Source organism: Spea bombifrons, chromosome 3 (assembly GCF_027358695.1).
Source record: "Spea bombifrons isolate aSpeBom1 chromosome 3, aSpeBom1.2.pri, whole genome shotgun sequence".
Classification (NCBI taxonomy): domain Eukaryota; kingdom Metazoa; phylum Chordata; class Amphibia; order Anura; family Pelobatidae; genus Spea; species Spea bombifrons.
Window position 1 is genome coordinate 80711347 of NC_071089.1, and position 13192 is coordinate 80724538.

The 13192-nt window shown below is 40.5% G+C and overlaps 1 protein-coding gene across 3 annotated transcripts in view; it reads right to left on the reverse strand.

Moving 5' to 3' along the window:
• Positions 1-5060: 5060 nt before the first annotated feature.
• Positions 5061-13192, reverse strand: part of DVL3 (dishevelled segment polarity protein 3) — a 33343-nt gene continuing 25211 nt past the window's right edge. For 2 of the 3 annotated variants that reach the window (XM_053459285.1, XM_053459287.1), the window contains 12 exons: positions 12701-12836; positions 11758-11851; positions 11342-11411; positions 10969-11108; positions 10694-10770; positions 10171-10238; positions 9623-9772; positions 7327-7458; positions 6771-6938; positions 6285-6497; positions 5745-6146; positions 5061-5274 (listed from right to left, as the gene is read on the reverse strand). In XM_053459285.1, the coding sequence (XP_053315260.1) occupies positions 5243-5274; positions 5745-6146; positions 6285-6497; positions 6771-6938; positions 7327-7458; positions 9623-9772; positions 10171-10238; positions 10694-10770; positions 10969-11108; positions 11342-11411; positions 11758-11851; positions 12701-12836 (1682 nt within the window). In that variant the 3' untranslated portion in view covers positions 5061-5242. Of the gene's footprint in view, positions 5275-5335; positions 6147-6284; positions 6498-6770; positions 6939-7326; positions 7459-9622; positions 9773-10170; positions 10239-10693; positions 10771-10968; positions 11109-11341; positions 11412-11757; positions 11852-12700; positions 12837-13192 lie in introns of those variants that run through there. The other variant, XM_053459286.1, reaches the window with a different exon arrangement.

Genomic DNA, 13192 nt, shown 5'->3' on the forward strand with positions numbered 1-13192 from the left:
CGATGCTAGTAATGGCAGGATCTATCCTTACAACTGTGTCAATGGTGTACAGAAAAGTGCGTTTCATATTTATAGTGGCACTTCATGTGTGAATGCCACATTGTGGGTTTGTGTGCTGAATTATACGTGGAAGATATGGCAACATGTCATATTCTTAGTATTAATATAAGCATACTCCTGATTACATTTGGGTGCCAGTGAGTGCTGCCCTCTTGAAACCCCACGTTTGTGAAAGCAGATTCATAGAGGAATTGTTGGATTGTATTTGATCTGTGAGCGGTCTGAACAAGTAGATTATTCCAATCCAGCAATTTCATACAGATCACACTTGGGCCCTTGGTACTGCAGATTCCATTCCAGAGCCACAAAGCAACTCCATTTCTAAAATGGAACATAGAAACATAAAAAGTGACGGCAGATAAGAACCGTTAGGCCCATCCAATCTGCCCAACCTTCTTTCTTTCCTTAGTACCTGGCCTTATCCTATATCTAGCTTGGCCTTATGCCTATCCCATGCTTGCTTAAATGTCTTTACGGTATTAACATCTACCACTTCCGCTGGAAGGCTATTCCATGCATCTACTCCCCTTTCCTGATGTTGCCTTTAAACCTTTGCCCCTCTAGTTTAAGACTATGTCCTTGTTGTGGTGGTATTTCATCTTTTAAATAAACTCTTCCTTTATCGTGATTCCCTTTAAGTATTTAAATGTTTCTATCATATCACCCCTCTCATGTCTTTCTTCCAGGCTATATGTTAAGATCATTTAACCTGTCCTGGTAAGTTTTATCCTGTAATCTATGAATAATTTTAGTAGCCCTTCTCTGAACTTTCTCCAACATATCTATATCCTTCTGGAGATACGGTCTCCAGTACTGTACACAATACTCCAAGTGAGGCCTCACCAGTGCTCTGCGCAACGACATGAACTCTTCCCTCTTTCTACTGCTAATACCTCTCGCTATACAACCAAGCATTCTGCTAGCATTACCTGCTGCTCTACTGCATTGTCTGCCTACCTTTAAATCCTCAGAAATCACCCCTAAATCACTTTCCTCACACACTGAGGTTAGGACAGTATCAAATATTCTATACTCTCCTTGGTTTTTATCTATCCACATCAAATGCCAGTTGCCGCAGCTCTGACCATGTTTCCAGATCATTTGGCTTCTCCCTCCAAGAACATCCCTGTTGCAAATTTTTGTGTTGTCAGCAAAAAGACATACTTTCCATCAATACCATCTACAATATCACTTATAAAAATATCCTCTTCTACGTACGTTCCTTTTTGGTTTTTAATCTAACCCATGTTTTACTTTCCCTTTCTTATATATCTACAAAATGTTTTATCTCCCCTTTTTTACTGACTAGGCAATTCTGTGTGTTATGTTTCAGTGAGATCTCTCTCATTATATATACTTTTTTTTTTTTGCTCTGTATAAGCCTGCAAGTTTGATTTCCAGGCTCCAATTGCTTTCTCATTTTCCAATAACAGTAACACACTTGCTTTCTATTCATAGTGACTATGAGCCTTGAACTTGAGCCTTGTGCATAATGCGCCTACAGTCACTTCATGGTTAAATCTCATCGCAACAACATGTTGAGAATACATTCAAACATGACACTTTCATTAAGACAATTAAAAATAAATCCTCTGGAAACAGCTGCCGCTTATTCTACATATAACATACCTAATGCTAGATTTGACATAACCTCCACATAGGACAGTGTAAAACTGTTACAAATATGTTACAGAAATACCGTATTTGCTCGATTATAAGACGACCCCGATTATAAGACGACCCCCCAAAATCAAAATATTAATTTAGGAAAAAAACAAAAAGCCTGAATATAAGACGACCCTATAAGAAAAAAGTTTTACCAGTAAATATTAATTCATGTAAATTATTTTTTCATGTTTAATAAAAGCTATGATTGAGAAAAATATATTTTTTAAATTTCCTTTTATTTGCCAACCTGCCCCCCCCAGTTATGCCACTCTGCCCCCAGAAATGCTTTATACCCCCCTATTTGCCACTCTGCCCCATGATATGCCTTATACCCCTATATGCCACTCTGGCATATAGGGGGTTAAAAGGCATATCATGGGGCTGAGTGGCATATAGGGGGTTAAAATGCATTTCTGGAGGTATATAGACATATCATGGGGCTGAGTGGCATATAGGGGGTTAAAATGCATTTCTGGAGGTCCAGAAATGCATTTTAACCCCCTATATGCCACTCAGCCCCATGATATGCCTTTTAACCCAGCATGTACTGGCTGCCTTGGCTTGATAGGAGTGTGATTGCTGTTAGCAGTTTGATATATATATATATATATATCAAACTGCTAACAGCAATCACACTCCTATCAAGCCAAGGCAGCCAGTACATGCTGGAACCTGGGGATGATAGTAGTGGGATTACAGCCTCCCTATGCCATGCTACAACCCCCACCCCCCTTACACATCCATGCTATCACACACAAACACATTTAAATACTCATTCATTCCATTAATCACACATACTTCACACATTAAACACACATTAATCACACATACTTACCCAAAAACCCTCCCCCACCCCCTTACCTGAACTGCAGATCTCTCACTCGAAGACTTCTGCAGGGGACCGGCTGTAGAGCAACTTCTCTGGCCCCGCCCCCAGAAGAGGGAGGGGGAGATAGAGCTCTGTGAGGACGCTGCAAGCTTCCTGTCCTCCTGCTTCTAACAGAAGAGACGCTGCTCGCGACCGGTAAGCAGCATGGCCCCAGCAGACATTTTTTGGGGGGTCTGAGAAGACGACCCCGATTATAAGACGAGGGGTATTTTTCAGAGCATTTGCTCTGGAAAAAACCTCGTCTTATAATCGAGCAAATACGGTAGTAATATCTTAACACTGTTTTAATAGCTTTTTAATTTGTTTGGTGTCCCATACAACTCAACAAATTGCATAATAAAGTACTCTGAAAATGCATTCTAGCAGTTATCTATGCCCGATCTACTACAGGCACCACCCAGGCTCCTTAGCATACAATTCAATGGCTCATTGTTAATTACGGGGCTAGACGCTGTAATTAAAGTGTGTGTGTGGGGTGATGGACTTCATTAGCATTCTCAGTATTACCATACTCCGCTCAGCGTGCGGTTTCAACAGGGATTGGTACACCAATGATGGCTTTTGGTTCTGCGGGTGACGGAAGTTTGGCAGTGCTAACATAAAATATAGTACTGTATACAAAATTGTATGTGCAGTTGTATCTTAAGGAGAAGCTGTAGTACACCTCCAGTCTTGGTTGCTTGAAGTAGCGAATAACAGGCAAAGTGCTCCCATTCATTTTAGTGTCTCGCTGGAGCCGGCTGGCTGCATCAGGAGTGCACAGGGCATGTGGTAAATATATTCGGGCCAAACACGCCTGCAAGGAAGGGGGGGGGTCTGCTGCCTCCTTTAACTTTTGCAAGGGTTAAAAAGTGCTATGACACTAGGGTCCCGTTAATCAGCTAATCCTTTTGAAACAGTAGTGTCCCCTCCAGCCTAGCCACACAAAAAAAAAAAGAAAAAAGTTCATGGCTTTTTTTTGGTGGGGATAAAATCTGCCCCTTATAAAGAATGAAAGGAAAATAGACCACTTGGTGAACCAAATTAATTTCAAACAGTGTGAGGTGTAAATTGCTCATTAGTCCAGTGCTCTACTAGATAAGTAGCCACATATTTAATTGGCTTAATGAAGCCTATCTCAAGTATGAACTGACACCAAGGATCGGGGGTCAGTTACACGGTCATTCAGTTTACTAATTAAGCAAGTCACTGGATAAGTCATGTCTAGACATGGTTACTAGTGGCTCTATCTGGGATTAAGGCAAAGTTAATAACTGTTGGGAAGAGTTTGGAACTGGACTTGCAGAGAAAAAGGGCTACATGTCATATTTGTGTTCCCATCACAGAAAACAAGGGTGGCAGAGGGCTTGTTGAGTCTAAAAATTCTTAAAAAGATAACTCACTGGTGAATGGATAAATGGGATAAGAGAAGGTCAGTCTTGCTGTCAATGGATGTACTGGATCAGTTTTTGTCACAGCAGTATATATGAACAGATTTTTGTACAGATTTATTTTGGCCTAATGGGTCACCGCTACATGACATTTTGCATAGAATAAATACATTACCGCCATATCCAGAGTGCATGGTTAAGAAGAACATGCAATAAAGCAGGCCAAAATGTAAACCGAGTGGAGATTTATTGCAGCAGAAACATCTCAGTGCAACAAAGCAATGGAAAAATGAGAGAAAAGTACCAGGCCGCTGCTCAGATACTGTCTGAATGTGCTTCCTCTCAGGAGTGCAGCAACATCGGATAGCTGAATGCAATGCTGGCATCAACCGTGGGCTACAGAGAGACAAGGATGCTGGAACAAATATGGCCGCTACTGGGAAGGTACTCAATGGACTTGAAGTTCCTACCCCGGTACTATCAGCCATTCCGATGTGCCTGAGAGTTAACGTGATGAAGAAAAGTCACCGTTTATACAATCTGTTGTCATGCCTCTACCCCCTTTTGTGCCTTTATTCCACTAGTGTTTCTTTTTGCTTAACGGGGGCAGAGGCATACAGAATATTACCCTCTGTGGAAAAATAGATTTGCTAGCACCATTGATGGGACACAGTCCCCAGGTTACAGAAAAGAGACTTTCCATTTGCAGTGTGAGAAACAGAGACCATGAAGCATAATAGTTACAGCAACAAATTTCCAGACAGAGCTTTTACCCCATCTCTGCTGTTATCATTTGCAACACACCGCAAAAAAAAAAAAAAACAATTATAGAATAATGCCAAGCAACATGTGGCATGCTTCATAGGCAGGGAAAAAAAGAAAAGTGTTAAAAAAAAAATGCCACTTTTCAAAATACACTTCAAAAATATGTACCTTTACTAAAGTATGGATCTGTGACAGAACTTTTAAAATATAAGATTTTTTATGTATATTGTTAGTTTAAAAATAAAAATAAAATCAGTATACAGGCAGAATATGTGAAGTAGCATGGCACTCCTTGGAACTGGGCAATATTCTTTCTTGTTTTGTGAACGTGTAAGGCTTGTGGTGTCCCCACTGGCAGAATCTTCTCCTGTTTAAAACCGTCATCTTCCTGTGGCAACGGAATCTCCTCATCTACACACTGTGCTGCCATGACATGCGCACAGGAAGTGACACTCCGGCTGAGACTCATGAACTTCCTCTGGCTGCTCGCTCAGAGAAACTCAAACACCCCAGAATTCTTTGCTGCTTAATGAAAGAAACACAATGTAAAATAAAAAATAAAAACAAAAATAAGAAGGAGGAGTTGGGAGGGAAAATTTATGTATAACTATATATATATAAAAAGTTAAGCACAAACGGAATGGCTTAATGGTTGTCCGCTACTGGTATCTCTGGCTTCAAACGGATGCATTATTAATTTGTTAAAATCAAACGGTTACAAAAGCCAAGCAGCCAGGCAATAATGGGGCCTGCTTCCTCCCCTGCACAATCACACAGTCTGTAGCGAGATTCGGAAAGATTAGGTGCATGTATTAGTGGCGAGTGAGAAGGTCCGTGCGAATATCACACACACAGCTCATCAGGACCGTGCTGGCCTTTCAGTTTCTTTTCTTAGTATCAAGACGCAAATAATAAGACTTTCAGTTAAAACACAAACTGCTAAAAAAAAAAAAGGGACTTTTTTTTTCACATAACATCCACAAAGAACTCACTGGGATTCCCCATGGCCATGCGGAAGGACTGTCTACTAGCGGTGAGTTCTGGTGGGACGGAGGCTAGATCACGACTTGGAGGGGCTCCTGGAGGCCCCATGTTTGGAGGTGGTGCTGGCATCATCATCATTGGGGAGGCATACAGAGGGGGGACTCCTGGGAGACCGTAGGACTGGTGTGTGTGATGGCTCCGGATGCTGTGTGCTATGGAGTGGTGGCTCCTGATGCTGTGCTCACTTGCCGGTGCCGACCGTTCACTGGCCGCCCTTTCTCTGCGTAGGCTGCTTCGTGTTGTATGGTCCGATTCACTTCCGCTGCCTCCAGACTTTGAGTCTCCTCCCTTGGTTTCTCTCTCTTTTCTCTTCTCTGTGCTGCTGCGATTGGAGCCACTACTCCTGCTACCTGTGGTCAATAGAGAGACTAGATAAATACCTTAAAACACAGTTTAAAAATGCCTTCGTTGCTTAAGAGTTTTTCAAAATATTTAAACAACTAAAGACTTTAAAGCATATACTCAGCACCCCAGGGAACCAGACTCACCTTCACTGTGTTGACTGCCAGCACTGCCCCCTCCATAGCTGTATCCAGGTTCTGGAAAGGCTGGATGTGGACTGTACGGATGAGGCAATGGATATTGATATGGAAATGTCATGGGCCAGGGTGCTGTTCCAGGATGCGGGAGTGGAGCAAGTGTATCCTGATCAGAAGTTCCACTGGAGCCATCATGTTCATTCAAAGAAAGATTTGCCATGTCTGGGGAAGGAGGGACAGACACACACAATCAACTTTTGTCTTAAGATGCCAAAAATAAATAAAATGACAGCAACATCAGGCTACTAAAAAAACTAAATGATTAATGTAAGAGAATGGAGTTGGGTCAGCACTGCATTTGAGCAGCAGAAGAAAAAAAAATCAGTACTAGCAGTGATAGAGAAAATGGGAAGATAAGAAAACACACAGAAAAAAAGCAAGGTCTGGGTTAAAATGAGCATTCAGTGAAGAACAAAAAAAAAAAATAAAACATACTGCCACACAAGTCTCCAAAGATGTAGTAACACTGCTCCGAGAAGGTGATTTTGTTCACGGTGTGCCGAATGTATCCAGCCTTTAGGAGGTTACTAGCATATTTCCTAGCTTCTCGCCGGTCTGTGAACCCTTCAACATGGTGATAGAGCCAATCCACTACATCAGATCCTAAGGAGAGAGATAACAGATATACTTTAACTTGGAGCTGCTGGAATTAAAACAGAAATCACAGGAAGTAATAATTTAAACTCAAAGAAATGCATCCAGCAAAGGAGACTGCAGACTTGTGACTCTACCAAGATATTTTTACATGAGCACACAAGTGGTTTGAACGCTAGGATAGGGTTAAGAATAATTGGTTAAAGAAATATAACTGATGCAATGATTTTACATTTTATTTACTGAGTGCCAGCAGATTCTACAAAGCTATCACAGTGAGAGGAGATCTGGCCTAAAACAAAGTGAAGAAAATGTTTTTGAATAAATTGTAGTCTGAGACAGTCTATAATGTTTTCTATTTCGCTGCATACTTTCCAAATAGCCCTTGAGTACCTACCAATAAAAGCATTGGGGATGGTTATCTTCAGCCACATTCTGTCCCGCACTTCTAAGCCAGATTCGGGAGATCTCATAGCTTTTACAATAGTCACCATGTCGCTGTGAATGGACAGCTGAAAATCATCAAAGCCTGTACAGGGGGGAAAAAGGGTTTGAGAAACAAAACAGAGTTAGGACACAGGTTTGTGACAAACAAGGTAAGGAAATTTTGCCAACGACAGGTGAAATGGAAGCCAAAACTAAAAAGGCCATAATAATGAAAATATCCTAGAAAAGAAAAAAAAATTAAAGTCCCAAAACACAAAACTAAAACAATGTCATCAAGTCTTTAGACAAGTTTAGGTGAATAAAACAAGTTTCTTCCAAATGCAACCAAGTTGTACCATAAGCCCCAACTTAATGGCCAAGAAGTTTACTATCAGGGCTTTTGATTACAAGATATATAAATATCTCAGTGGGTATAAGGGATGTAACTTACTAGCAGTTGGTCTAGTTAGTCTGCGCTAGTTAGTGTATGATACTGGAGGGAGAGCAAGAACTACAGAGGGAAAGAAACAAGAACTTCCACAAGTAGAAGAGTAACACCAAATCAGAATAATAGAATTCAAAAAGATGAACATGGCCAAGGAAGAAGACGAGACTTCATTGTAATCTAATCAGAAAAGAGGGCTCTATAACCCTGTCAAACCACATGTGGTTGATTATGGAGATAATCCATCTGCAGAGAGTTCTCTTATACACTGTTGACCTCTGAATGATGCAAGTGGCAAGTGAATGAAAACACTGGCCACATCTACTATATGGAAAAGGCACTTGTCATTACAAGGAGCAGGGGAAAACATTGTGAAAGTTCCTTGGATGAAGTGGAAACCAGATAACACCTTAGGGAAAAAATGAAATGCTCTAAGAACCACCTAGGAAAGGTGGCTTAAGGAGAAGAGGCCCAACCTCCAAAACACAGCGGGCCAAGACATTACATGACATTTATTTATAAAGCGCCGACAGATTCTGCAGCACTGTTACAGTCAGTAGAACAATTTAGAAACACATGCAATAACACACTGGTGCAAAGGAGAAGAGGGCCCTGCTCTTGCAAGCTTACAATCCAAGACAATAGTTAGTAGAAAGATGGCCTTCCACCATAGCCGCTTCACATAAGAGGGTTTATGAAGGACAAGCATAAGGAGGTTAAAGTCCCACAAGTAAGTGGGAGCATGGGAAGGAGGATACATTCACATGGAAACATGGGCAAATAAAAAGCTCCAAGGGAGCGGGACTTTAAGAGAAGAGGGACAAAGTCTCTTATTGAACCCAAACTTGAAAAACCATAGGAAGTTGGTATGCAGCAACCACAGTTCACATGAATGATGGATGGCCTGCAGCCAGACATACAGTATGGGAGTGCCAACCGTGATGAGGCCATACTGGAAGAATAACCACCCCCTGGGAAAGCCTCTAGAATGTAATAGAAATTACATATAAATAAAAAAGGGGACCAAAATTGTCAGAAAAAAAATTACTTCAAAAAAGGTGAAAATCCAAAACCAAAGCACAATCATCATGTTGTGATGATTAATAGAAAACAAAAGGTTTGGGTATACATACTATTGCATGCCAAAAACTAAAAATGCATCAAAAAAGTGAGGTGCATACAGGTGTGGGAAATCAACAGGACATTGGGGATGGTGGTCAAACACAAACAAAATCCATTAGCACATCAGGCTAAAAGTTTATAAAATGCTTATACCCGGAAAACAAAAATGCGGACAAATCATTGTAAGTGAATTCTATATTACTGGGAAAAAACTAGTAAACTTCAAATTAGTGTACTCCCAATTAATATCATAAAAAATGTCAGCAAAAATAATAAGTGTAATCCAATTAATGTCACAATGTCAGCAAAATAAATAAAAGCAGTTGTAGAGGGGGAGGGGAAAGAGATGCCCTGCAATGAGTCTCCCACCTTCAAGTGGCAGCCAAGGTAGCTAGAATAGAGCTCCACTCATAGCAGGGGACTGAACGGTGAAAACTAAGTCTCTGCTGAATGTAGTGGTGTAGAGTCCGAGAATATTTTAAAATCAGAGGCTTTTTTCCTCTGCAGGTGACCCAGGATATAACTGATTTGTCCTACACCGACTAGGGCTGTTACAGGAATAGTATGCAATACACAAACTTCCAGCGACTGCTTGAGCGCAAAAGCCCATGAAAATAATCATGATCGCAACCAAGCTCCCCGCCAAAAAATAAAAGGTCTCCAAATTAAACAACAGAAGACACGTTGACTTTATACTTACGCTCTGTCTCAGGAATGGAGCTGGTGATGGAGGAGCTGGTAGATGTGATTGTGCTCATAGAGGGGCTCATACCATAGGCTGGGTAGGTACCAGTCATTGCTGCTGTGTGTGAAACCCAGGCAGCAGGATCAATGGGCCTTATTGGTTCACCTGTGGGAGAAGCCGTAGGAAAGGTATAAATAAGGCTTAATGAGTAGGAAGAATGTAAAACCAGATTATATCACTGTTACATGTCACTTGGGCTATGACAACTTTTCCTCAGTCAAACACAGGAAGGGCAAGAAGGCATGACTTGTTTAATGGGAGCCTAATTGATGAACTCTACTATCCCTTCATTAAGAAATGTATGAAGTTTATATCAACATGAATCCATCCTGCATGCTGTACTGGGTGAACCCTTCTGAGAGGAGCACCAGCATCTTGATGGCGGCTGTGCAAGTGTGTGCTGAACTGGGACAGGCAAAGGGTAGATCTGGACATAAATACGCCACTACTTTTTATTGAATCATTCTGAAATACTGTGAACGCTTCCATAGTTTTTAACTTACTTCTGGGAAGTGTGAAACAACCACGAGGTGAGGGGTCCCAGCACTTGGCAACAGTCAGCGTTATGGGCCTGTGTGGGAAAAGGTGGAAGTTTGTGAATCACCCTTCATTTATGAGAACCTCATACTACCACTATCACACTACTTGTGTACATGATGATTTTTTTTTTTACGTGTCATTTTTATTACTGAGGTGACAGTCTAAAACTCAGTCGAGTATCAGTCTCCAGAAACAAAATTCAGAAAGACAAGTCAACTCTGAAAAAGAATTTATGTATAAACATGGCCATGTGAAGGAAATTAAAACATACACCAAATTTGGTACCAATATAAAACAATGTTCTGTTACACTTACATTCATTGTTAAATTAATTGAGCATTTAAGTAGTTGGTTGTTTAGATAGCTGTGGATGTGTCATCAATAAGGTACTTATCATTAAGAATATATTTAATGGGTTGGTGGATTCCCCCCCCCCCCATTTATTTTAATGGTACTTCCACATCCAACTGATATGGCGATACATACCCTGGCTTGTGCACGATCTCTCTTAGGACTCTCACTGCATCATCGTTGGTCATGTTCTCGAAATTGATATCATTTACCTGAAAAATAGTTCACATCAGTGTTCAGCTAAGCCATGACTTTGACCACAAACCGTCTTACTCAATCTCCCAAGCTGATTTTTTTTTTTTTATTTTTTTTTATTTTTATCACCGACCATTTAATGTCCCATCCAGGTAGTGTCCTCAAACCACAATTTTTTTTTCTCCCCGAACAATAACGGGATTTATGACACACACCTGTAGCAACATATCTCCTGGCTCAATCCTTCCATCAGCTGCCACCGCTCCTCCTTTCATGATGGACCCAATGTAGATACCGCCATCACCGCGCTCATTGCTTTGCCCGACAATGCTGATGCCCAGGAAGTTGTATTTCTCTAATGAGAAGGATAACCGTGCAGATGAAACCATGTTAACACAGAAACTAATACATGAAAGGGTTTTACTAGGTTATGGGGAAACAGCCATACAAGAGCAGTACGACAAAGGGAAGTCCCATAAATGACCATGGGTTCGCAATGGGGTGTCCAACAAGCTCATATAGCTCTGAAGGTCTGTATACAATATGAAGGGGGAAAGAAAGTTTTGGTGTGACTTCTATTAAACTCACCCATATTCAGAGTCACTGTGATTATGTTCAAAGACATGGTAGAATCTGTGATGCTGCTGAATGAAGATGACTGAAATAAAACATACAAAAAGGTTGCATATATACATTAATAACAGATATATTAAAAAATGTAATCACATATGCATTTCCCAGACGTTATTAATCTTTTACAATGGAAGCAATGGTTACTGCTTTTTTACTCCGAGATGCTACACGCAGCTTGGAAACAAAAGTTTGTAATGTACACCATAAACAAATGAACATATGGGAAGTGGATTATTGATGGAGTTTTGGTGCACTTTACAGTGTTATGTTATCTAAATTACATGTGGAAAAGCAACACACAGTTTACCGCTCTTCTAAATCAAATGATGTTCACGGCATACAGCCCCCTAATTAGACTCTCCCCCATTTACCCGTTCAATCCGAGGGGCTTTAGGTTTTCTTCTGCGTCTCTTGTGTCTCCTCATTAGACGAGATGCACTGCTCTGCTCTGTGGAGTTACTGAACCTGCACAGTAAGCAAATTGTGAAAAATGATCAATGACAACAAGTCACGCACCATAACCATATTGACTAGTGGTCAGATTGTTACGAAAAGAACTAGCAGTATAACTAGGGTTGCAATATAAGTGGTAATTACCTCATTCTGCTAGTACTGCATGGTGGACAACATAGCAACCACCTTCAAGCAAGAGATATTTCTCAGCTTTGCTCACATGACTTAATCATAAATGTGCTAGTTACCTGTAACAGTTTGATCCATACCTACTACTGAATTTTACATTTTCCTAACCAAATGCTGCTTTCAAAACATCATTCCTAACTTCATAAACATTCTTTAATCATATAGAATTTCAGGGAATTGTCATTCGGCATTAGATTCTTGCCCTTTAAACTGGAAAATATACCGTAATTTTTTTTTGTTTTATGTGATTAAGCTTCAGTTGGAGTAATTATGCTCAGGTTTATTTGGTTAAAGGATCATTCCCCACCTTAAGTAATTTTTTTTTATAGGCGTTCTAGAAAATGAGAATTGTTACTCCTTTTCTACTATACCAGGTTGCATACTTTATTGGTGTATATTTTTGCAAGTTAAGCACTTGTATAATAGAAGAGGAAAAAATGAGTCAATGCTTGTTTTCAACCAGAATATATATATATTATAAATATATGTGTGTAAAAGAATGGACACGTGCCACTCTACATGCATTAAAAAGTAATGCAATTCATGCAAAACTGACTTCAATGTGCAGAGATGCCATTAACAGTAAACAGCTTTGCATAAACAAACTAAACAAGCACAGACATCTAGCTAATGGTCTTGTTCATGAACTCCCAGCTTATTTTAGGTCCTCACCTGCTAGTGGAATCATCCTCATCAGAGTCAAAAAAGCTGGTGGACTCGAGTTCACTACTCATCAGGGTGGATGAGCTTTCATAACCTCCAGTGTCGCGGCGCCTCTCTATCTTCGACGTACCGTTCAGCCGGGGGGCTGTTAAGAAAGTCAAAAGAAAAGAACACTGAGCAAACTGGCAATCTGAAGAAACAGCCGAGGCGACGGCCGTAAGTACAGTACAACTCCTTACAATAAAACCCTCTGCCCCTTGGCAGATAGCGTTAAGAAAAATCTGAATTCATGTTTGCTTTTATGTACATGATGAGTAAAAGTAAATAAAAAAAATACACCATCTACATGGAAACTGGTACTAATGCCAAGAAATACAGGGGCTTATCAACTGAACTGCCCCTCAAATGTTTTTACTTGCAGAATGCACTATTAACCAAAATGGGCTTCAACATTAGCCTTAATGCTTTATTCCTTTAAAATTACTATTGAACTGGGATGCT